General features: G+C 36.8%; 1 protein-coding gene across 7 annotated transcripts in view; it reads right to left on the reverse strand.

Moving 5' to 3' along the window:
• Positions 1–25,511, reverse strand: part of LOC121727556 (protein madd-4) — a 316,241-nt gene that overhangs the window by 8,113 nt on the left and 282,617 nt on the right. For 2 of the 7 annotated variants that reach the window (XM_042115445.1, XM_042115444.1), the window contains 14 exons: positions 16,824–16,973; positions 16,256–16,371; positions 13,758–14,006; positions 11,553–11,673; positions 11,113–11,234; positions 9,570–9,651; positions 5,670–5,837; positions 5,160–5,342; positions 4,671–4,823; positions 3,462–3,640; positions 2,812–2,909; positions 2,391–2,491; positions 736–828; positions 13–266 (listed from right to left, as the gene is read on the reverse strand). In XM_042115445.1, coding sequence (XP_041971379.1) covers positions 13–266; positions 736–828; positions 2,391–2,491; positions 2,812–2,909; positions 3,462–3,640; positions 4,671–4,823; positions 5,160–5,342; positions 5,670–5,837; positions 9,570–9,651; positions 11,113–11,234; positions 11,553–11,673; positions 13,758–14,006; positions 16,256–16,371; positions 16,824–16,973 — 2,069 coding nt within the window. Of the gene's footprint in view, positions 1–12; positions 267–735; positions 829–2,390; positions 2,492–2,811; positions 2,913–3,461; positions 3,641–4,670; positions 4,824–5,159; positions 5,343–5,669; positions 5,838–9,569; positions 9,652–11,112; positions 11,235–11,552; positions 11,677–13,757; positions 14,007–15,207; positions 15,250–16,255; positions 16,372–16,823; positions 16,974–25,511 lie in introns of all 7 variants that reach the window. The other 5 variants (XM_042115442.1, XM_042115440.1, XM_042115439.1 and 2 more) reach the window with 5 other exon arrangements.

Consider the following 25,511-nt stretch of genomic DNA (forward strand, 5'->3'; position numbering starts at 1 on the left):
CGTGATACTTACGTAGTAGCTTTAAAAGTCGTAGTTTCAACAATTTCATCAGCATCATCTATGTGATTCCTCTCGTTGAAGTTGGTCTTGTGATAGTCTTCGTTGACTATGATGATGTCTGAATCATCATCTTGCGGGAAGACTAGCTGCTTGTCTGGGAGGTTGATGACCTGAGTCTGTATGGGCGGGCCGTAGTTCTCGTACATCACGGAGTCCACCGTGCGCTGACCCCTGGAGTTCGTGATCGTCTGGAAGGTCCACAACGTCTGAACATATCAATGAAAAATGTCCCTTAGTACCGTGATAATAGAGGCGATTGGTGCGTTTCCATCGGAAATGAGCTGAGTCGCGAGGAATGTATAGTTTAAGAACCAATAGAATTGCTTCCTGACCTTGCTCAGCGTAGAAATTCTATTGAATTTTAAAACGCATTCCCAGCAACGCAGTTTAGTTTAGCTCCCGGTGAAAACCTCCTTATGCTTGTTCCAGATAAACTAACCCTGTTTTAGATGTCTAATAATAAACGTATGTCATGAAGATCCTCAAAATTCATACCCAGATTATGCTTCCATCCAAAAACTATTTTTAAATGATACATTATGTAGTGAAGCCCGAAATATACCGGACCGTGAATATTAAACGAAGCACCATGCGTCCAAGCCATAGTAGACCCAAAATAAATCAGGATAGAGTGTGATTTCCCCCGAGCCATGCTCTATTCTAGTAACGGCTCACCTGTAGTTGCATCATAAGGTAATGTAGACATGGCACGAGCGAGGCCGCGCCGTTCCGTTTGGGCGGGAGCATCTGAGACGACACGGCACTCTCCTTCGTTATCCGAGCAGCGCAACAGTAAACTTACTTTGAGGCAACATACATTTCACAGAAACTATGCTAACCCAAATACAGGAAATCTTAGAACATAGGGGAAATTACCCCATCGCTGGCATTTATTTTGATGACCAGTATCTTAGATTGTTGTTGGAAATTATTAATATAAATGCCATTAATAGAATTATTTTAGAACTCTTAAAGTGCTAATAATTGAGTATTTCTTTAAATTTCGCTAAACTATCCTGACTAAACTATAGGAAATCGTAGCACGGATATATCGGATAGATTTTGTAGGACGTAAAATAGCCGTTGGGGCCTTTGGCAGGGACGCCCTATATTTAGACCTCACCTTGACTATTTTTGATATATTTTGTTTGGGGCTATAACGAGGCTAATCTTAGATTAAATACGGAGGTTCAAGAAATATCGGATACATTAAAATCCCACCTACGTAAAAAGATACTTGTTGTGCTATCTAAATGTTTTGTCCTCTATGTAATCCGATCCGCGTTGTAATCTGATATATTCAAAATCCCATTTTAGATTCAGCTGCTGTATAATTTTGCAATGGTAGTCAAATCGGCAACTGGATTCTCCTATCAACAGACTTTGTAGTGTGTGGTACAATATTTTTACTTCCTAGGTGACATGACTTTTAACTACTCTACACGCTAAGTGCTATCTCTTTTTACGTGCAGAAAAAATCTGAGTGTTTCCTGCAACTTCATAACAACTTGTTCCGACTAATTTTAATGACTAATTTGGCGGGGTTATAAACTATATTATATGCTCCAGATCTCAAAGTATGGACAGGTATATGTTTGTACTTACAATTGGTACAGTCCAATGTCATCTATGTCTGTTTAGTACCTAAGTGTGAAGAAGTGACAGACGGACACATTTATTTTTATATAAGCATTTATATAGCTTGCAGACTTTATGAGGTAAACCTCGCACTCATCAAACCGACGCGACGGGGAATACTGGTATTTTCATTACCGATAACTTCACGTAGTTTCATGAGTAATATCTGTCATTTAGTGGTGTATGAACATCAATATAAATCACATCTTCATACTCCGTACTCCCCTAGGTGGTGGAGAAGGGGAAGGGGGAGTACAATAAAAGCGCTGTAAAGTATACGAGCGAGTTTACGATTCATAAAATTATTAATGAATACCTATACCGTTATGATACACCCAGAATTATACGTGTAAACCTACTTATGGATGCTTGTGGACGTTAAAATTATATTTTAATCTATAAAAATAAGTTTAAAATAATTGTTTCATTCTTAAGTATTGCGCTTGCTTAATGTATGCCTTTTCTGTTCCAGCAATTTGCGTTATTTTTTTTTGGTTCTTTGCCTACAAAATACTATTTTAAAAATTTTACATTTCCTTCCTTCAGAAATAATTTCGATCCGTTTCATCTCCATAGACTTTAGGGTGCAAAAAAAAGATAAGAAATAATTTGTATGGAAACGTCGAAATTTTTATTGTGCTTTTTTCTCAGCACGATCGTTTTAGTTCAGAGCTATTAAATATTAGACATACCTCGTTCTCATCGTAGATGTCCCTCGCCTGTGAGTTGTAGCTGGGCGCGGCTCGCGTGCTGGTCGTGCCGTAGAGCGCGTCGCGCACCTTGTCCACTTTACCTGGACGATGGATTTATTATCAAGTTGTTGGCGTCATAGGGAAGATGTTGGCAAAGACTATGAGTCAAACTAGTCTTTGCCTATAACATAATTAAAATATTTTAAATTGCATATTGTAAATATCACAGTTTTGGTAATATTATTGTTCCCACTTTTACAAACATGCAGTAGTTTTTCTTGTAAGGCCCGAATAATACGCTATCAAACATTGTAATTGCCTTGAATAGTCCTCAGAATATCTTGTATATCATTTATATGTTAGGCGAGAATCAGGGTACTTCTTCGAGTCAATGAAAAGCTTATTAAAGGCTATACCGTACCTTTCTGCTTCCCCTTATAGCTCTTCTTCTGGTCCCCCGGGCGCTGCTCGTGCGACTGGTCGTCCCCGCCCACCATCGCGCGGTATCGCCCGTCCGCTCTGCTAACGACAACCACGGCGTTAAAAGTAGAGGTTTTAGGTAAAATACCAACGTGAATAACAGTTGACTGTGAAGTAAGAAATTAAATTAATTTGACTGTGAAGTTAGAAATTAAAAAATAATGTAAATTATTTTTGATGGTGATCTCCAATTGTTGGATAATTATTATACCCACTCCGCTGCGGATATAACCACAGGTTTAAACACTGATTTATTTGTTGTATAGAGTTGACACAGTTTATACTCTGTAGTTTAGAAGGTTGTGGCTTGGTTTATTGGCAGAAAATGCAGCCCCGCATTTGACTGTACTAGTGGGGAATTTTACCCTTTTATTCTATATTTTGATGGTCCTTCATAGTCTTAAGGGTATCTAGTGATTACCCGATTGTTAGGAAGGCAGGTACCACTTTTAAGGCACCGTTCAGAAGATTGGTGCCAAATATACTGATCAACATCTATAACCTACTACCCCGACATAAAAAAGATCACGAGACCTTGCCAAGGCCAAACAGACTAAGCTTCTGTTTACAGGGTAGGAGCGTCCAACATACCTATCAGCCAGCGGTGACGAGGGTTCATCCAGTGCCTTGTGTCTGTCGATCTCCTCCGACGAGGGGAACTCTCCTGGTCTGGGCTTCACGGACAGTGACAGGCTGGCGGACGAGCGTCCCGCGGCGCACGTGTACACGCCGTGGTCGCGTAACGAGACCGAGGTGATGCGGAGCGCACCCTGGGAGAGAAGATGTAGTTCAAATTCAAATTCTTAATTTAACGGACATAATAATATACAATAGTTTAAAGCAGGTCGAGTACATCACGTCGTCTAATCCCGTGCTAAGTAAAAACTTGTGTTATGGCAATCAGACAACGGATTCACAGCGAACAATAATTTTATGCTAATTTATATTATTAACACAGCGCTTACACATTCACACACAAACACACTACAGTTTATCATGTATAGTATCTTACGCCAACGACGTGATGCGCGCTTCGTTCGGGAGCCTCCCCCGGAATTTTGCTATCAGAGAAGTTGATTCATAGAGAGACCTGTGTCTTTTGGTTGCATTATGTCAAGTTCAGTGGACTGATCTCAGTAAAAGTGAAAGAAGCGGACGTAGCTCAGGTCTGCCATCAATCAATTTCTTTGATGGTATAATGGTATACAAACCTAGAGAATGCTATTGAAACGCTTAAAGGAATAGGAAACGAGACACGACATTAATCGTAGAAGATAACTTAAAACTTTAGTTACTAATACATGTAAATTACCATTAAATACATTGATGTCAATCCCACAAGGATCTAAATTACAAATTAAAGGTTTTGTAAATAAGGGTTTAGAGAATATTATATGCCAGAAAGACCTTTTATAAAGACCATTTCTTGAAAGTATATTATTACTAGCTGTCCCGGTAAAATATGTTGTTTTGCGCAAAGTATTTCGATTTTTACCCATATTATTTTATTGAAGTGACTAAAAAGTAGGTATGTCACCGCGGCAACGTCCATCGCTATCCCGTCGCACGTGGATGGTCGCCGTCAGTCTCGAGTTGTAATAATTTACTATAATGTTTTCAAAAAATGCACTTATCAATATAAAAAGGAGATGTTGTCCGATTCACGACCTTAGCCGATATGCTCGCTAAGATTCACAAAAATCGGTCCAGCCGTTTCAGAGGAGTTCAACCACGCACCCCGTGACACGAGAATTTTATATACATTGTAAGCGATCTTTCTAAAGAACAACGAGGGTTTACCTTTTTAGATATCTTGTACTTCTTGGACTTGGATATGATCTGGTTGTCCTTGGCCCACTGTATCCTCGTCCTGTTGTATCCCTTCACAGGACACTTGATTTTCAGCTGCGTGCCGTAGAATATGGTCGCTGAACCCCCAACTTTTACTGTCACCTGTGTAAATTAGCGTTAATTCAATATTTAAAAAATTTTTAAAAGAGTTTTTAATCAACTTCCAAAAAGGGGGAGGTTTTTCAATTCTACCGTATATATGTTCTTTCTTTTTATCGAGTTTTCTGTTTATTGCTAGATTATGAAGTGATTGAGGTGCTTCTATTTCGGTAAATGAATATTTATTACTGATAGCAGAAGTGAAAAAAAGTAAATAAAGTTCTTAGGGTAGTGGGTAGCAGGTAGTGAATGTGATCTCCAGATTAAAGTTGTTTTGAGCAGGCAGGGTGTTCTCTGATAGTTTATGGACTATGGAGTGAAAGAAAAGGAGATATTCACCTTCTTCTTCTTAGGGTCGTGCTGTATGTAAGAGGAGTTGGCGAGCGCGATCTCTGGTGATGCTGTATCGAGCAAGCAGGGTCTGGTGTTGCAGGCCTTAGTGGAGGCCGGGCGAGCGGCGCCGCACTGGCCCGCCGGCCGCTCCACCACGTGAGACTGCGCCATTATCTGCTTACACACCACCTGATGGGGGGAAAAGGGTGATAAAAAAATGAAAACCTAAAATAGGATAACCATAATATCAATGTTACGTCTCTTACGTTGAATTTACCTTCTGTAAGACCCACTTGAGCGAATATTAACGTTAGTCTTGGATTTATTATCATGTTACTTTTTTGCTTTTCGTATACATTAAAAGACAATACTATAATATTTCACCGTTATCTCTAATTCGGTTAGAGATAAACCAGGGTAAAATATTATCTGTCCGATTATGCCTAAGAGATACTAGTAACGCATTACTGCGGATTTATTTCACCATGAACCATCAATACACACTTATAACCTTACCTCTCTCTGCTTAACTCCTCCTCCACACGTCTTGGAGCACTTGGACCAGTCGCCGGTGTGCCAGCGAACGGGGCAGTCCAGCACGTTGCAGTACTGGCGGTCGGGCGGCGGCGGCTGCGGGCACATGCTGTTCGGTACCACCACCGTGTTTGTGCCGCCGCGGGTTACCTGGTAAGTTGGCGAGGTTAGAGTTCGGGAAAATGCTCGTGTCTTTCCATAAAGTTAGGGAGCTTTGCGTTTTAGAAAACTCCAGATTTTTTTGTGATAGTTGCTGCAAGGAGATTTTTTAACATTGTGGGTAAGTACCCAGACACAATAGATTTTCAATTGTTATGCGGCAGCCGGCTGCCGCTTGGAGATTGATGGGTTAAATCAATATAACATTGTCTATTTTTGAATAAAAAAGAGAAGATTTCGTATCTATTCAGGTAATACATAATATTATGGGAAGCTGCTCTAAATTATATCTCATTAATTGTTATTATGTTAAATGTGTACTTTGTACGGGTACCGACAAGAATATTAACAAAAACTTTTTTGCAAAACATTATTTTATGTTACACAATCAAACCTAAAAACTTTTTTAGTAAAAACCTTTTTAGTAAAAAGAAATGTGTAGTGTGTGTATCTAATGAACCAGGTAAGCCAACGCGTCGGTTACAATAGTTGATTTGTCCCGTTCTCATCCACTACTGATTGCAATACATTCTACTCTTTAAAAAACTACAACTTTTCAATATGTTATTTTGTCCACAGAAACACAGAAACATTTCACACATTTCCATACAACTGGAATACTTCGTACATTCATACTTTCGATTCACTTCGACAGACCAACGGCACTTCACTAGTTCATGTGAGTGCGGTCAGTACTGCTGGCATGTAACCGCAACAACCAGTCACTCCACAAGTGACTGAACGAGTTCGAGAATATTCCAGAGCGGAATTATACGGATATCATAAAGTGCATTTCAGACTGTGGTAAAGCTATATCTATATATTTATCATAGACAAAGTCGCTTTTTTTCCTCATGTCCCTTTGTTCCCTTTAATCTTTAAAACTACGCAACGGATTTTGATGATTCTTTCAGTGTTAGATAACCCATTTATCGAGGAAGGCTATAGGCTATATTTTATCACGCTAAGACTAATAGGAGCAAAGAAATAGAGGAAACTGTGGAAAAAAACGGGGAAAATTATTTGAAACTACTGGTCCGATTTGAAAAATTCTTTCAGTGTTAGATAGCCCATGTATTGAGGAAGGCTATAGGTTATATTTTATCACGCTAAGGGCCCGTTTCACCACTTTCTGATAAAGTGCCTATTATATATAGGCTAGGCTATTCACAATTTTTTTGACAGATTCTCCATACTTGATCTGTCAAGTTAATTGGTGGATAGCCTTATCAGGAAGTGGTGAAACAGGCCCTAAGACTAATAGGAGAATGTGGAAAAAACGGGAAAAAATATTAACGGGCTTATCTCGCTAACTACTGGAGAATTTTTTATGTTATTTGGCACATATAGATCACGTGAAGGATCATAGGCTATCGATTTCAATCATTTTTTCAGTGGCTATATATTTTATACCCGTGCGACGCCGGGGCGGGTCGCTAGTTATAATATATTTTGGGAATCTTCATTTGTCATTGATTGTTTCTTCCTTGAAAAAAAAACGAAGAATTCTATGTTTGTTCTAGAGCCTAAGTCATTGTAGCACAAATGTTTTCGCTTTTTGGTCCATGTTTCTGTTATTTAAACGGCCTCATACTAATGACTATCATTAGTTTGGGTCAGCGTGGAGAGGCCGCTTAAGTAAAATGGACAAATACGGTGTCGAACATGTAGAGAGCAAATTCGTTTATAATTGCTTTATGGACATAGATTCTTCTTACTGCTGCTCAATTATGGTGGCAATTACAGCCAGTGTTGCCAGATGGTTTCAACCTTTTATCTGTAGTGGGAACTGCTAAAATGTGTATAAAATCCGTATGTTATATTGTCTCAATATTCTGTTTATAATCTGTATTAAAGTCAACAAAAAAATTACCTATTAATCATTATCTACGCTTTTTTATGAAAAAAGGGATACGTATTGACGTGATAAGGTGATACAGTTCGACAAGGCTTTAATTGAATGTGTCAATGTCAGTCAATGTGCGCTGCTGGCACTGACTTCTATAATACACTGGACAGGCTATGCCGTACAAAATGACAGCTATTTCTTATGCCGATTTGAAGCGCCGCGGTGAGCGTACTGTGAACTAATTTATATAGAAAATGACAACCGCCATTTGCAAAATAGTAGTTCCAAGTACACTCACTACTGCTTTCACATAGCAATCAGCGCCAATATGGCGACTTTCAAATAGGCATATTTTATTGATAGCGATCGTCTGTCCAGTGTATTATAGAGGTCAGTGGCTGCTGGTAAAGGAGAACTGTCAAAAATGACGTTTTTGTATGATAGAAGCGTTAGTTCCTTTTCTCGACACGTTCATAAACAGCCTTGTCGAACTCTAATCGCATAATAAATAAAAATAGATATAAGAGGCCCATTCACGGCAGGACTGCACGGCAGCCCTGCAGTAAATGGGTCTCACTGATTGGTTCACACTCGGTGTTTCCGGCCCGCAACACCGAGTGTGAACCAATCAGTAAGGCCCATTCACTGCAGGACTGCCGTGCAGTCCTGCCGTGAATGGGCCTTTATAAATTGTTAACTTATTTTTTTTAATAATTTATTTTTAAGTAAAAATTTCAAATCTAATAGAAAACATTTCACACACAAAAAAACACACTAAGGGCCTATTTCACCACTTCCTGATAAAGTACCGGATAGGCTATCCACAACTTTTTTGCCAGATTCTCCATACTTTATCTGTCAAGTTAAGTATCCGGCACTTATTAGGAAGTGGTGAAACAGGCCGTTAACATAATAAAATAAAATAAAAACATAGCAATAATAGTTAGAATTATATTATTTTCATTTTTCATGATTGTAATTTTTTTATTAAATTTCGACAGCAACTGCTCATCAACCTCTAGAGTCTAGACTCTAGATTATAGCATGGTTTTGCACCAATCAGTTAGTTCGTATGCAAAAGACCGTCAATGGTATCTGTATTTAGCCTGATTCTTATCTTTATTGAATTCTTACAAAATTGATTAATTTTGTAAGAATAATCAATTTTGTAAGAATTCAATAAAGTTACAAAATTCTGTAATTCTGTATAAATATCTGTATCCAGTACTTATCTGTATTACTCATCAAAAATCTGTATAAATACGGAGAAATCTGTATATACACTGATTACAGCCCAAGGTGGAGGGACGTGGTTATGTAAAAATAAATGAGACGAAAAAAATGTTATAAGACATCTAAATCAAATTCTATTTTGTAGAAATCACAAAAAGGGCACCAACGTAGTGACACGTTACAAATAATTAACATAACACCAAGTGTCATGGATAAAATATTCTTCGTGTGTAAGCGCCAGCCGGGCCTATATGAAATTCATGAGGACGGCGCGACGGCGCGACGCACTCAGGGGAACTTGTCAATCAACCGCTACTGGTAATTTTTGACACGGCACGTGACTTATCGCGGTGATCCGGAGTCATTAGCCACATCCGATTGAGCCGTTTGTGGTAAAGCCACGAAGAAGTAGGCTAAGGATTTTTAAGGGTCTAGTTTTCCTAGAACGAAACGAAACGACGTACAAATTAGCGATGCATAAAAAAATTAAAATATTAAATACCATGACACTGTTCAAAAATCATTTGTATTGTTTGTTCCTTCGGCTTAGTGGGAAGTAACCATAAAAGTATATAATTCTTTTAAGTGCTTCATCCTGCCAATAAATCTAACCCTCCTGACCACAGTTGTCTAAATCTTACCTCGTGTATGCAGGTGACTTCTCTGGTCTGTATGCCGATGCCGCACGACTTGGTGCACTGGGAGAACTCCGTGTAATTCCATCTGAAAACAATGTCTCATATACACATCTATACTGATATAATCCATTCAGTCACGCTGGTAGCCAGTCAAGTTCGAGCTCATAGAGTATGGCATGGCAGTCCGTGCTCGTGTGTATAGTAATACTAACTGACCCGGCAAACATTGTTTTGCTATATAAATTATTTCTAGTGTCAATATAAAAAGCCTATACTCAGGCCTAACAAATGTACGTACAAAATTAATTAATGTTTTAGAGGAGTTCGGGCACAAAAACTGTGACACGAGAATTTTATACAGGTTGTTAGGGTGAATACCGTTATCCCTAAAATCAATTGCCCCGACCGGCAATTTGTATGGGTATGCCGACGGATTTTTTTGGGTTCCCAGCATTGTTCTCATAGAAAAAGTAGTTCATTTGGACGGGCTCATTTGATGTTTTTTAAGAATAACGGTGTTCACCCTAACAACCTGTATATTAAATTATTAAGGATGTTTACTGTTTGTCTGTCACGTTTATAATACTAGTACGAATTTCATAACTTAGGTTTGTTACTAGATTTATATTTTTTACCATTCATTTTTTCAAGATTTCCAAGTAAAATCCCTAGCGATAGCTTATATAAAATAAATACTTATTTTTCATTTTATTTTCTGTTGCTATACAACATTTTCTTATTAACGTTCACGAACATCACAGGCGGAGGGATTTATATGAGGAACGAGGAAAATTTGAAAAGAACTAGTGGTGCGTTGTACCACGGCCAAATAAAATGTTACGCGTTGTTTGTTCCACAAAACAGTTTCTTGTTTATTATACACTATTGAAATCTCTACTTTAGTTAGTTTTAAAGAAAAATAAGTAAATAATGTTTTCGCAACTAAAATATATTCACTTTGTTGTTTAATTATTAAGCAATATTATACAAATTATTTATGGATCGTTGATTGAATAGATTGATAGAATTTATAATATTATTATATTTCAACACATAATTTTCGTAGAACAAACGGGAAGCTTTTGAATAATATACTATATGCAGTGTTAACATTAAAAACAATAACATTCCCGGGTACTGTTGCACGTAATTCGGTTTTATTAGCGCGTGAGGCACGGGCTTAAGCGGGGGCTGTGCGAGCGTGAGCGGGGGCCGAGCGGGGGCTGAGCGGGCGCGAGCGGGGGCCGAGCGGGGGCCGAGCGGGGGCCGAGCGAGCCGACGCAGTGCGCCGCAAACGTGTTAACCGAAAGAGCTCGTTGCTTTTAACGTGCTGTAACCGCATTAAAATAAACAACTCCACTACTCTGTATTAACATGGCATCCGACAAGATTCGCGTTTTAAACTTTAACTTTAATGTTTATTAATGTTAAATGAAGATTTTTTTAATATGCTGCTACATTCGGAATATCTCAGAATATATTCTGCATTTTATATTATAAAATTTTGTGTGCGTCGTAATACGAATTCATAATGCAAGTTTATTACCTCGGCGGGCAGGGGTGGTCGTTGCAGGTCCGGACTCTATTCTCCGGCTTTGTGAGAGGGTCGCACATGTATGGGGATGCATTTTTGCCGTCCTCGTCCCGGACGCACTGGATTATTAGTTCCTATTGAAGAAATATTAGATTATATTAGATTATACATTGAATAAATTTCATTCGAATACAGTAGCAAATACGAGGTACATATTTGGGTCTACTAATAAAAACAAATATTTTCCTGTCAAAAACTGTTTCTGATTCATAATTTGATTTTTTGAACTGATACTTCTTTAGGTGCGTTTATGAAGAATAATATGCATCACGATGCCTCCCAATTTCGGACAGAAGTTTTACTTCTGACACGCGTACTCTGTACAAAAATGTCTTTTTTTTCGCTTTATTCTGATTTAAAGGTAATTTGAATAATAATTAACACTGACGAACCTGAACACCACTCAAACAGGATGCACTGCAGCTGGTATAGCCCTTCTCCTTCCAGGAATAAGACTTCCCGGGGGAACCGGGCGCGACTCTGATGTTACTGCTCGTGCCGAATATCAGAGACCTGCTGGATGTAATGTGACAATAGATTACAAGAATAAGTAGCTAGGTATGACATTAATAAACGCCACAAGCCCCAAGCGGTCACCGGCGACCGCGATAACAATTGAATGGCATTGTGTGATGAGTATGGTTTTCCCACGATCGAGGTATTAATATAATATTATGACGTATTGTACTAATGTAAATAATTTTTAATTTTTCTCTTGCTGTTGTTTCATTTCAAACTTTTTAATACTAATAAAGTTTGTTTTATATTTTTTCCTAGCCTAACTGTCCCACAGGTGGGCAAAGGCCTACTCAAATTATTTTCATGTCACTCTATTCTTTGCATTCAGTTCATTGCGATATTTAGAAACATTACCCAAAAATCAATAATAATATAAAACCGATTAAAAAATTTTAACCTCTACCTTGATTTGTATCTTCATAATATAATCACATTTTTATGATAATAAGATAACAACAATGACGGCATACGCTTATCAGTTGATTGATTTCTGAGCACACAGAGTCAGTGTAAGATTTGATAAACATGTCTTTAGACGTAAACGTTAGCGAACCTGACGAATTTAATTGTGTCGAGTTACACGGGTGTATAGAAAACGTAGCTAAAATTAAACACATCAAAGATTTTACATATCACGTGGACTATGTTTGTGGGAAAGGTGAAAATTACATTGCCAATGTGTTTAGAGTGTTGATAAAGGAGACTGATAAGAATAGTGTTGTAAGTGTAATAGTAAAAACATTGATAAACACAACAAGACAGGAACTATTCAGAGAGTTACATAAGCGGGAAGTGGATGCGTATGAAATTTTAATAAACAAGTTTGTTGAAATACAAAATGATATCGAAGATAAAATTGTTTTACCTAAACACATAATTTCAAGCTCCATGAAAGGAAACGAAGTTATTATATTAGAGGATCTGCTTGCTGATGGATTCGAGATTGACAACAAAATACATTCCTTGCAGCAATTAGACTACAACTATGCGCAACTTATATTGACTAAACTTGCAAAATTTCATGCCCTAACATTTGTTCTAGAAAATAAGAATGATTATTTAGACTCTGTAGATAAGAATAGAAAACTATTTGATGATATTTTGTATAAAGACTCATTTCTCAGCCAAACGAAATTGAGAGACCATTATGCGGAGTCATTTGAAATATCACTGAATCTCATCGATAGCACCGACGCGAGGAAAAAGTTGGAACATGTTAAAAGCAAGCTTTTAGAAATATTAAAATTTTATACTAAGCCTAGGAAACACAATGTCTTTTGTCACGGCGATTTGTGGATAAATAATATTCTTTTCAAAACTCAAGTACGTAAATGTTGTTGTTAGCATTAAATATATTTTTTATTTTAGTTTTACAAGCATTTTTGCGATAAAAAATATTGCTTGTTGCATCTTTAAAATGGTATCGAAATATTAATTATATCACGTTATGATGTCAAAACTAATTTCAAATACTTTATTTCAGGATAACAAGACCGAAGTATGCTTCCTAGATTTTCAAGCTATGAGATATGCTAGCCCCGTTCTGGATATTATATATTTTATGTACCTGTGTACCGAAAGCGAATTTAGAGAAAAACATTTTGAAAAACTGAAGGACGAATATTATAAATGTTTTACCAACTTTTTAAAACAATTTAACATTGAAAGCAGTTCAGTGTATCCCAGAGAGGCGTTTAATAATGACATAGAAGAAACAGCACCATACGGTCTTGTGATAGCTTTAATAGAGCTCAGGGTAGTGACGACAAAGCCTGAAGACGAATTTTTACTCAAGAACATTATCAAAGTTAGTGGCGATACAAATTTGGAACCACTAGCGTTGTATCACTCGAGAGTAAATGACGTAGTCAATGAATCTGTTAATAATGGTGTATTAGATAAACTCATGAACGTTCTTAAGAGTATGTATGATTAAAATAAAATATATGATTAAAATTTTAATGTGGATAAGCCAAAGACTATAATCCATACATATAATCCAAAGAGTTTTGGATTAAATAATAAAGACAATTTTCATTCGCTTATAAGAGTACGCTTAAAGTAGAAAGGATACTAACCTATCAGCACCACCGTTATTATAAGCAGGAGCACTGGAGTCACCAAACGACGTGCCGTATGCCATCGAGCACGGTTCCATTGAGCATCTCTCCGTCTCCTCCGCAGGCTTTGGCCCCATGCATTTGCTGTCCGGTAGCTTCGCGATCGTTCTGCTGAATTCTAGAAAGATCTTGCAGTGAACTTCCTTCTTCCTCCATCCTTCTCCACAAGTGACGCTACAAGGTCCCCACTCATCGTCCTTGATGTAACTACAAAATGAGGAAAATTGTTAGTAACTGCTAGCTTATCACACACTCTATTGCCTATTTGTAACACCATCTATACCTGAGCAATATTTTGCATGTACTTTGTTTTCAAACATAATTATAATTAATTAATTCTATGGTTATAGGCACACACAAGACTACTACTTTCTACACAATGACAATACGGTTAGGAAAGAAAATAATGAATTTGTATTTTTTTAATATTTCGATTTAATTGTAATATAGAAATATTTTTTTATTCAATCTTCTATTTCACATTCTCTATAAAAGTGTTAGGCACCATTTTCCTACTTTATACAATAATTGCTACGTCATTTCACGTTTATTACAATAAATATCAACAGTAATTAAAAACTTTACACGATGCCAAAATGTGATAAATGGTATTCTCTAGCGCTAAAGTATATTTTCACACGAGACATGCGGTGTGCTCGGGGGTCAGATCTAGACCTAATAGTATCAGTTCTGGCTGGTATATGTAGAAGTATGTGCACCAGTGTTAACGCCAATGCTCCTGCAAAATTTTGTAAATAGAGCAAAACACACTAAGCCTAGACATATCACTTCGACAGGTCCAAGAAAAAGTGTAGGTGCCGAATGTAGAGTAAAGGTATTGAAAAGTGTCGAAGCAAAAAAAGTAGAAATTCAAGTGTATTCAGTGCACGAAAATACAAAAGTCATAGTGCAGTGCATAGAATTTAAAAAATCTGTGAAAAGTCAACCCAATGATTCATGAAATGAAAGTCGTATTCAAAGACGAAACATAGTGCAAAGTTAACCAGCTCCTGAGTTTTGTGTTCAATTCTTTTGTTCGATTTGAAAGTATTGTTTTAGTAAAGTGAAGCATTAAAATCATCTTTGGAGCCACTTTTTTGAAGATCAAAGTCCACTAGATGATTTCTTTGCAGTAAAAGCTTAAGAAGCAACTAACAGCCACTGGATTTGTGTCGATGAGGAATAATGTCAATTCATTGTAAAAACATGTGATGTTTCGGAATCGATTAAAAAAATCAACCGACTTCAAGGAATAAAGACGAAAGACGTTTCATAGAAAAAGTTCTCTTGTAGTATCTATAACAGATATCTATATAAAGAAGAGACATATAGTATGTTCATTAGTGTTTTAAATCTCCTTTTTTGAAGTCGATTAAAAATGAAACCTTTAAAGTTGAAGGTACAATACCTTACATACAACCAGCCACACGCAAAGAATATTTTGAAGTTGCTGAAATCAACAACAAAATACCCTTAGCTACTGTATACAGACAAAGAGCATAGCTTGAGGCGAAGGATATTTCCTTACAAATATTTTTCCTCAGAACAATTGGGACTCTCTAGATCTAAATAAATTACATATATTTATCCTGTGTCATATCGTTGTTATTGAAATCGGATTTGTAAGGCGTATCAAGTAAATATTTGTAAAGTTTTTCTTTGAAAGTAGACTATATTAATCTCTTTCTTATTTTTCCTTATAATATTATGTAGTTTAATAAACATCATTGTTATAGAATTGTTTTGTATGCTAAAAAAAGTAAAAGAGTAAGATATATTAGAAGTTTCCAATGATTTAAAGGACATTAAAATCCACACAAAACACACCATACAATGCAAGACATGCATGATAGGTTTAGGGGATTCAGAAAACCTTAGTTAATTACTAATTAAGGAGTGAGAAAGCTAAAATAGGGCTTAGAATTATTAGGTATTCAAAATATATTTTCTTATAATAAAATGTTTTTGATTAATACTAACAAACGAGACGTCTCGAGATAGTTATTGAAAATTAATTGAAATAATTAATTTGGGTAGGCTACAATGAATAATTTCGTAAATGTTTGCCTAAATCTTAGTTGAAACATATTGATTTTATGTTACTCAGATCTGGAGATTATTAATACAGCGTTAACATATTTAAACTTCTACCAGTAGTTTACAGGTCAAACCAAAAAAGCGTAACAACACTGCAGCAAAGTGACGCGATATTTTTCCATTGTACTGGAGTGCCGAGTCGCGAATTCTGCTGCCTCGTAGGGCATATTTTTATCTCCTACAGGTAGGCATTTCGACGTTTAGAAAGAATTTGCTAAAAAATTAACTCTGAATAAAAAGTATTTGATTTTTATTTTACAATTTCATACATTATATTGGTCGCGTCACTCAGTTGTAGTATAGGTACGCCCAGTGATGTCTCACCTTCGTAAAGAAAAAAAAAGTATCAATATACTTACGTAGCTTCAACAGGCACATCTGGGTCTCCGACCAGCTGTTCAGCGCGCGGCGGGTAGGGCTGGATCAGCGGCTGCGTGTGGTATACCACCCCAGGTAACAGATCTTCAATGTCGTCCTGGGATCAGATAAATTGTTTGAAGATATCCAAGAAAATCTAGCCATGTGTCGTATGATAGCGGCAGAAATTATGTGCCTACAGGAAAATTCTTAGTATTACTAAGCATTTTATTTCAGGTTTTCTGGTCATAATTTCTGGTCGCGGTTTCAATCGAAATTTTATCATAATATCGACAAGTTACACTGCAGTTCGAATTATTGGTTTCTCGCTAACATATTCAATTACAAAGAAAGTGATCTTCGAAGTTACTATAACGACTATAAAAGTGGTTGAACTACGTATTCACAAGTATGTGGGATTCATCGATGGTTTTGGTAATTTCTATTTTATGCCTGGCCTTTTATATGATATGAGTATGAATATGTACTACATAGTGATGATATCATTAGCGTGTGTGTAGTACTTAAAAGACTTGCAATTTGCCACTAAGCAGCTCATGCCATACTCACCTCCGGCTCGGCCTCTCTGTACGCTGGACAGGTGATGCCGGTGGAGCAGGGCTGGGAGATGTCTGGGCGGGCGGCGGGGTCGCAGCCGCCCCCCGCCGGCGAGCATTCCACACCACGCACCTGGACCCCCGCGCCGCATGACACCGAGCACTGGATTAACATCATCACTGTTATCGTAGGCATCATCAACATCATTATCATCATCATCATCTTTTAATCCCAGTAGTCAAATGCCTAAAAAATCAAGAGGTATAATATTATTGTTTATAACTTATAAGGAAGAATATAAAAGTAATATCCACTCTTAGTAAAGTAATTAGATAGATAGATAGATAGAATATACTTTATTGAGTTCAAAAAAAGTTGTAGTACAAACAAAAACGTGGGAGAGTCATGCTTCGGCACTAATGGGCCGGCTCGACCGGAGAAATACCACGTTCTCACAGAAAAACGGCGTGAAACAGCGCTTGCGCTGTGTTTCGCCGAGTGAGGGAGTTTACCGGAGGCCCAATCCCCTACCCTATTCCCTTCCCTACCCTCCCCTATTCCCTTCCCTTCCCATCCTTACCTTCCCCTATTACCCTGTTCCCTCTTAAAAGGCCGGCAACGCACTTGCAGTTCTTCTGATGACACATGAACACAAAGGCGGCTTTATTGCTATTGAGCAATTTCTACCAAGCAACCTTGGGTATAGGAGTACAATAAACAATTAATTTAGGGTATACTGTGCACTAAAAACTAGAAGTAATGAAACTTATCAACTAAATTATATTCTAATATGTATATATAATACAATATTTAATACCTATTTTATATAATATATTCTAATATATACCTAATAATTGCACAACCATTTACATTCTAATACACAAATAATAACCATAATGTTATAAACTAATACATACTATATATTAATAATATAAAAGGAATAAGTCTGTTTATAATCCACTGAACATACAATATGTGAGTAAAAAAATAAATAAAAAAAAGTAAAAAAAAGAAGGAGAAGGATAAATAAAGTATTTTCAATGTTGTGATGGCTGAATTGTATTAACAATAATATTATTGATTGTTTGAAAGTGAATCTAAATAATGGTTTTTAACTAACGACTTAAAACTAGAAATGCTTTTAGCTTGCCTTATATTAGTTGGTAAAGAATTCCATAAAAGTATCGACCTGACCGTAAAGGACTGTCCATAAAAAATTGTTTTATGGTTAGGGCTCTGGAGAAGGAGATTAGCCGAAGAGCGCAATTGTTTGGAATCCGATGTTCGGAAGTTAAATCTATCCTTTAGGTACGACGGTGCCCTTGGATCATGCAGCAAGGTGTACAAGGAGGATAGAACACGCATATTACGACGAAGACGTATGGGCAGCCAAGAAAGCCTAGAACGGTACTCCGATATGTGGTCGAATTTACGCAGACCAAAGACAAAGCGAATTGCAATATTTTGGAGACTCTCAAGCTTATTTAGTTTTTCTTCAGTGAGGTCTACATAGCATGTATCTGCATAATTTAAAATTGATAAAAATAAGGATTCAGCAAGCATGATTTTGGTTTTAATTGGTAATACGTTCTTAAGCCTTCCCAGTGAGCGCCAAACCGCGTACACCTTACTACTGATCATTGAGATATGGTCCGACCAAGAAAGATGTTCATCCATGAGAACACCCAGGTTCCTCACGTTTTTACTAAAAGGAACAGGAGTAACACACACGAGCACCGGAGGGAGGTTCACCCAGTCAATCCTTGAGACTAATCCCCGGCTGCCAATGACAATGATCTGCGACTTATTGGGATTGATAGTGAGGCCGTTACGCCTACTCCACTCACAGATTGTATTTAAGTCACTATTAAAGTTGATAACTTTACTTGGAAGATCCTCTAAGGAAGACTGAGTGTAGATTTTGAGATCATCTGCGTACAAATGAAAGAGAAAACTTAAGCATGACTGTTATAGAGTTTATAAACAAAGCGAATAGAGCAGGTGAGAGTACGCCGCCTTGAGGAACACCAACAAAGCTAGTGGACCAACAAGAGAATTTGTCATTAACTCGAACACGCTGTTGGCGCCCCTCAAGGTAGCTTCGGATCCAACCGAGGACCGTAGGCGAAAAATTAAGAGCCTTAAGTCTACTTAAAAGAATATCATGGTCTACACAATCGAAGGCACGACTGAAGTTTAGAAGGGCAAGTAAAGTGAGTTGTTTATTGTCCATAGCAGATCTTATATCATCCGTGACCTTGACTAGTGCCGTAGCAGTGCTATGGCCAGATCTAAATCCTGATTGGAAGGTGCTAAGAAGACTGTTTTTGTTTATGAAAGACAATAGTTGCTGCTGGATTGACCTTTCAAGAACTTTGGACAAAAACGGCAGTATCGAAATTGGACGGAAGTCTGCTGAAGATGTGGGCTTACTCTTTTTAGGCAATGGAATAATTTGTGCCCTTTTCCAGATAGACGGGAAAACACCATTCTCGATGGAAAATTTTAAAATGTGCATGACAATAGGTGCAATTTCATTTATTATTAACGTGACCATCTTTCTGCTTATATTGTCATCACCAACTGCATTTGACGAAATACACATATTCTTTTTTATTTCTTCCACAGTAACTCGGCTGAAAAGGAAGGGAGGATAATCAGGTGTAGGCGCAGATGAGAGTAAATGTATCAATTGTGATTTAGAATTAGAATCGAGAGGTGTATAATGGGAGGTGAATTGGTTATTTAGAACATTAATGTCTATGTTATTGAGAGTAATTAGTAACGTGCAACTATAGTCCGTGCAATCCACGAAGACGCACCCCACCAATTAATTGGTCTATTTATTGTACTGTGCGCGTGCACTTATAAGTAATTAGTGCGTACCGATAACACTCAAACATTGGGGAAAGCTTGCACACATATAGGTACTATACTCTATAGACGATTAGGAGGAATAGTGGGGCGCGTCTTCGTAGATTGCACGGACAAAGTACTATCAGAGAAGTTGATTCCTATGCAAATCGGGGACCTAAGTAGTTTGGTAGCGTTACGACAAACCCAGCTGACAGATCACAATTAACATTGAATTGAGATATTCGACCAAATAACGTTGGTCTGTCAATTGCATAGGAATCAACTTCCTCGATGGTACATCGTTAAGTAAAATATAGAAAAATTCGGCAATATAAACATTTATAACAAACAAATACACACGCCACCTAATTATGTTACAAAGTCGTCATTTGTCTTACACTCCACATCTTAAGCTAGTTTTAATACTGCAGTAACTGACCCTATTCTCAGAGTTAGCGCGTAGTATAGCTAGCAAACGGTAGTACAGTCTAATCACGCTAATAAGTAACGCGACTTAGCTTGCGTTTCCGCCAAAGCGGAGTTGCGAGGTATTATGAGAACTAAAAATCATTTTGCGGGCCAACATTTTGTAAATAAATCAAATTAATACGTCATTCTTCGCAACTCTGCTTCGACGGAAATGTAACGCATAACTGTCTGACGGTGTGAGTGACCTCATGCCTTTCAAAGAGTCAGCGCAGACATAACGAAGTGCAGCGGAGAGGATTTTATTAACGCACTTGAAAATAAACTTTAAAATTATAACACTTAAGTTTATTTTCAAGTGCGTTAATAAAATCCTCTCTGCTGCGCTCCGTTCTGTCTGCCCTGACTCTAATGGTAGTGCACATCTTTTCCTGTCATCGGACATTCGAAGAGCAAATGCAGCCTGAATTAGGAATATAAAAATAGTCTACTGTATACTCTTTGTACTGTGTCAACCAGGTTCACAGAAGATGCAGGTGATTACCCGCGCAGCTTGTTTGCCGCTTCATTACGTTCGTCTTTGTCTTCGCAACTCCTAACTAGTTCGCCGGTTAATAGTTTGTCTCACAATATCACTAGCACTAGCATATTAAACTGTCACTGTGTACTATTCAACTATTGTAATAAGTGTCATCTCTGGCTCGACGTGTGTGTGTATGTAATTTGATCTGCAGAGTCACAGGCAATCATCCGTATCTATGTTTGCCTGTAGAAAATAGATAGAGAATCTCTCTATTAGAGATCCGTTTCTATGTTGTACAACTTTTGGATACTATAATCACCTAGTAAGTTAGTGCTTACTAAGATTTAAAAAATAATTGTAGAACGTATAAATATGTCAGCGAATGTATAATTTTTGACTTATAAACTATATTATAAAAAATTAAATACTTAATAGAAAATATATTGCTACATATAGTAGGTATTGTAGTATGATTTCAAGTGGCTTATAGATATTAAGAATAATATTTAGTCTAATTTTTCGTGTTATTTCCTTGTTTTATCCCCCGAATATTGTAACGTTTATACGAGGGCTGCTATTTATGTATCCGGAACTGGCCACTTACAAGAACAATATTTAAAAAGTAATTACAACATTTGAAAATAGAACTCTTTGGTTGAAGAATACATTTTGTTTCATGTGACTGTCAATTATTTTTCCATTCTGGCGTCATTTTGAAAATTGCGTGTCTTCATTTGCCATGGATTTAACGCGTGAACATTTTCGTGCAATGATTTACTACGATTTTCGGCGTGGGCTAAATCAACAACAGTGCTTTATTCAACTCACCGCAACTTTTGGAGATGAAGCACCATCAAAAACCACTGTTTATCACTGGTACAGTGAGTTTAATCGTGGGCGGTCTATGCTCACGGATGAAAATAAAGAAGGTCGCCCAAAAACATCTGTTGTCCCACAAAATATAGATGCTGTGCGGGAACTAATAATGCGTGATCGTCATGTTACATATCGCGAGATAGAGGCGTCCTTAGGCATAAGTATGACGAGCATACATAAGATATTACACGAACATTTGGCTGTAAAAAAAATATGTTCGCGTTGGATTCCGCACAACTTGACAATCGATCAAAAACGGGCTCGTGTCGATTGGTGCAAAAAAATGATAAAAAAATACAACCGTGGTACGTCAAAAGCCGTTTATAATATCTACACAGGTGATGAATCTTGGATCTATGCATATGACCCCGAAACTAAACAACAGTCAACGGTGTGGGTGTTCCAAGATGAGCCGAAACCAACAAAAGTTACTCGTGCAAAAAGTACTTTGAAGCAAATGGTCGCCTGTTTTTTTGGAATTAATGGACATGTGGCTACAGTGCCATTAGAGAATCGTAAAACGGTTAATTTTGAATGGTATACGACCATTTGTTTACCAGAAGTCTTTGAAGAAATAAGAAAGGACAACCGACAACGCAGAATCATATTACATCACGACAATGCTAGCTGTCACACCTCAGCTGAAACAAAACAGTTTTTGGAGGGTCAAAAGATCGAATTGACTGGTCATCCGCCGTACAGCCCTCAAAAAAACTCAAAACTCAAAAATTTTTATTCAGAATAAATTTTTTCAAATATTCTCTGAACGTCGGGGCTACACAGATGCCTACCACCGGTTCGGGAACTAACCCGGCGAGAAGAACCGGCGTAAGAAACTCGCACGGGGCCATCTTTTTCTAAAAAGATGGAAAATTACAAAAAATATATTATTATAAAATAACAGTGTCATTATGACTAAATAAAATACAACGAATGTACAATTATTATACATATTATAATGAAACAGCTCTGCAGGGGGCGACCTTATTCCCATGGTGTACTATCATTCATGAAATCAGTAACTTTATAGTACGCTTTGGTACACAAACGTTCTTTAACAACTTTTTTAAATCTATTAATTGAGAGATTTTGAACGCTTTCTGGGATCTTATTATAAAGGCGTATACATTGACCTTTAAAAGAATTTTTGACTTTAGTAAGTCTAGTCACCGGAATTTCAAGCTTATGTTTATTACGAGTATTTCTCCCATGGGTATCACATTTTTTCGTGAATTGATATATATTCTTTTTAACATATAATACATTTGATAGGACATATTGAGAAGCAACAGTTAAGATTCCAGTTTCCTTAAATTTTTCTCTAAGTGAAGTATTACGGGCCAACTTGTAGATTGCCCGCACAGCTCGCTTCTGCAGCACAAAAATTGTATTTATATCTGCAGCATTGCCCCACAGCAAAATGCCGTAGGACATAATACTATGAAAGTAACTAAAATACACTAGACGTGCTGTTGTTTCATCTGAAAATTGTCTAATCTTACTTACTGCATATGCTGCTGAACTGAGTCTGTCGGCCAACCCAGCAATATGAGGGCCCCACTGAAGCTTGGAGTCTAGTGTAATACCTAAAAATACAGCTGTATCCACTAGCTCCATAACATCACCATTTAAAAGCACATTGGTTTCCGTTTGCCTTACATTGGGCAATTTGAATTTAATACATTTTGTTTTTTTACTATTAAGTAAAAGATTATTAACACTAAACCAATGTACAATCTTTGAGAGAGCATTATTTACTTCGTCATAACACGCATTAAGCCGTTTGATATTGAATGTAAGAGATGTATCATCGGCAAATAATACTATCCCATGTTTATCTTTAATTAAGAATGGCAGGTCATTTATATAAATAAGAAACAGGAAGGGTCCTAATATAGACCCCTGTGGGACCCCCATTTCAATTTTTGCACCAGCAGATTTTTTACCATTTATCTCAACCCTCTGAGTTCTATTTGACAAGTACGATTTTAGGAGGGCGAGTGCTGTGCCTTTTATGCCATAGTGACAGAGTTTCCTGACCAATGTTTTGTGTTGCACGCAATCAAAGGCCTTTGAGAGATCGCAAAAAACTCCTAGAGCATCCTGCGACGTCTCCCAGGCATTAAAAATACTACTGATCAATTCAACGCCTGCGTCTGTAGTAGATCGTCCCTTTGTAAATCCAAATTGTTTATTATGTAAAATATTATTTATATTAAAGTGCGTTAGTAATTGATTCAGTATTATCTTTTCATAAATTTTACTCAATGTCGGTAAAATAGATATAGGTCGGAAATTAGACGGGTCCAACTTACTACCAGATTTAAAAAGAGGTAAAACTTTACTGTGTTTCATTAAATCAGGAAATACGCCACTTTTTATACAATCATTAAATATAGTCGCTAAGTAGGGCGCGATAACATCGATTATAGATTTAATAACTTTCATTGATAGGCCCCACAAATCAGTAGTGTTCTTAATATTTAGTAAATTGAAAGTTTTTAAAATGTCTTCAGGACCTACTTCTTTAAATCTAAAGTCGATATCACATTCATTTACATTTTCTTTAAGTAACAATATAGCATCATCAGGAGAGTCCTTTAGGTTACTTGTAATTGAAACTGGAATGTCAGCGAAAAATTTCTCAAAAGCAGTCGCAACATCATTGTCGGAAGTTATATTTTTGTTATCTATATTTAATTTAAAATCTGAGTTGTGACTGGCGACTCTTCCAGTTTCACTTGCTATTATTTGCCACGTTGTCTTTACTTTATTTTTTGAATTCTTAATTTTATTTCTAATGTGAATAGATTTGGCAGCCCTGCAGACTTGTTTAAATATTTTTGAATATAATCTTACATAGTTTATAAAGTGTTCACTTTGATTTATAGTCCTTTCATTATAAAGGTCATACAGTTTTAATCTGCTTTTCATAATACCTGGTGTAGCCCATTCACTAAATTTACTCTTATTGTTTTTTCCAACTGTCTTAGAGGTGAAGGTAGTATCAAAATGGTTTTTAATTAATTTGAAAAGATTACCAAATGTCATATCTGGACTACTATGATATTCTAAATTTCCAATCTTAGATATAATTTCACCCCTAAACTTCTCAATACGTTTATCATTAATTGGAATACAAGTACTTTTGTTTTTACATACTTTTTTGAAATTCTTGTTCATGGGGAAAATAGCTCGTTGTCCACAGTGATCAGAGCTTAGTATGTTTAAGACTTCTTTCTTTAAGGAGTCTATATTGGTAAAAATATTATCAATGCATGTAGCAGAGTTGCCACTGATCCTTGTGGGTTCATAAAACAAATTTGTCAAATTATATGATCTTAACAAAGAAGTGAATCTAACAGTGGTTGAATTATTGTCTAAAATATTTATATTAAAATCACCACAAAGTAAAATGTGTTTGTTAGATGCACTTATTTTTGTTAATAAAATCTCCATGTCCTTTTCAAATATATCATATAATCCTAGTGGAGGCCTGTATACACATATAATAATAAAGTTTCCCACCTCTACGCAGGCTATTTCAGTTGTTCGTTCTGTAGAGAGGCTCACTAAGTCCTTACGTTCTTTATATTTTAAATTCTTGTTAATTAGTATGAGTGAACCACCTCTTATGGCTTTTTCTCTGCAGAAAGAACTTGCCAGCTGGTGCATACTATAATTTAACATTATTTCATTTTTCTTGAACCAATGTTCAGTAATACATAAAATATCTACATTATTGTTATTTAAAAATAAATCAATTTCTAGTTCCTTATTTGACATTCCTTGTATATTTTGATGCACCAGCGTAAGTGAACTAAGTTTACTATTTTGAATTAGATCTACAGTGCTAGAGACATCCTCTGTTGTCTTATAGTCTAATTTAAATTATTTTTATTTGGAACATATTCCAAGCTGTCATTAGATGTCATATCATTATGACCAAACTGCTCAACAGAAGCAGTTATCGTCCTACTAGCCAAGTTCTTGGCTGAATTTAAAAATAAAAAATTGAA

Source organism: Aricia agestis, chromosome 6, assembly GCF_905147365.1.
Source record: "Aricia agestis chromosome 6, ilAriAges1.1, whole genome shotgun sequence".
Lineage (NCBI taxonomy): Eukaryota > Metazoa > Arthropoda > Insecta > Lepidoptera > Lycaenidae > Aricia > Aricia agestis.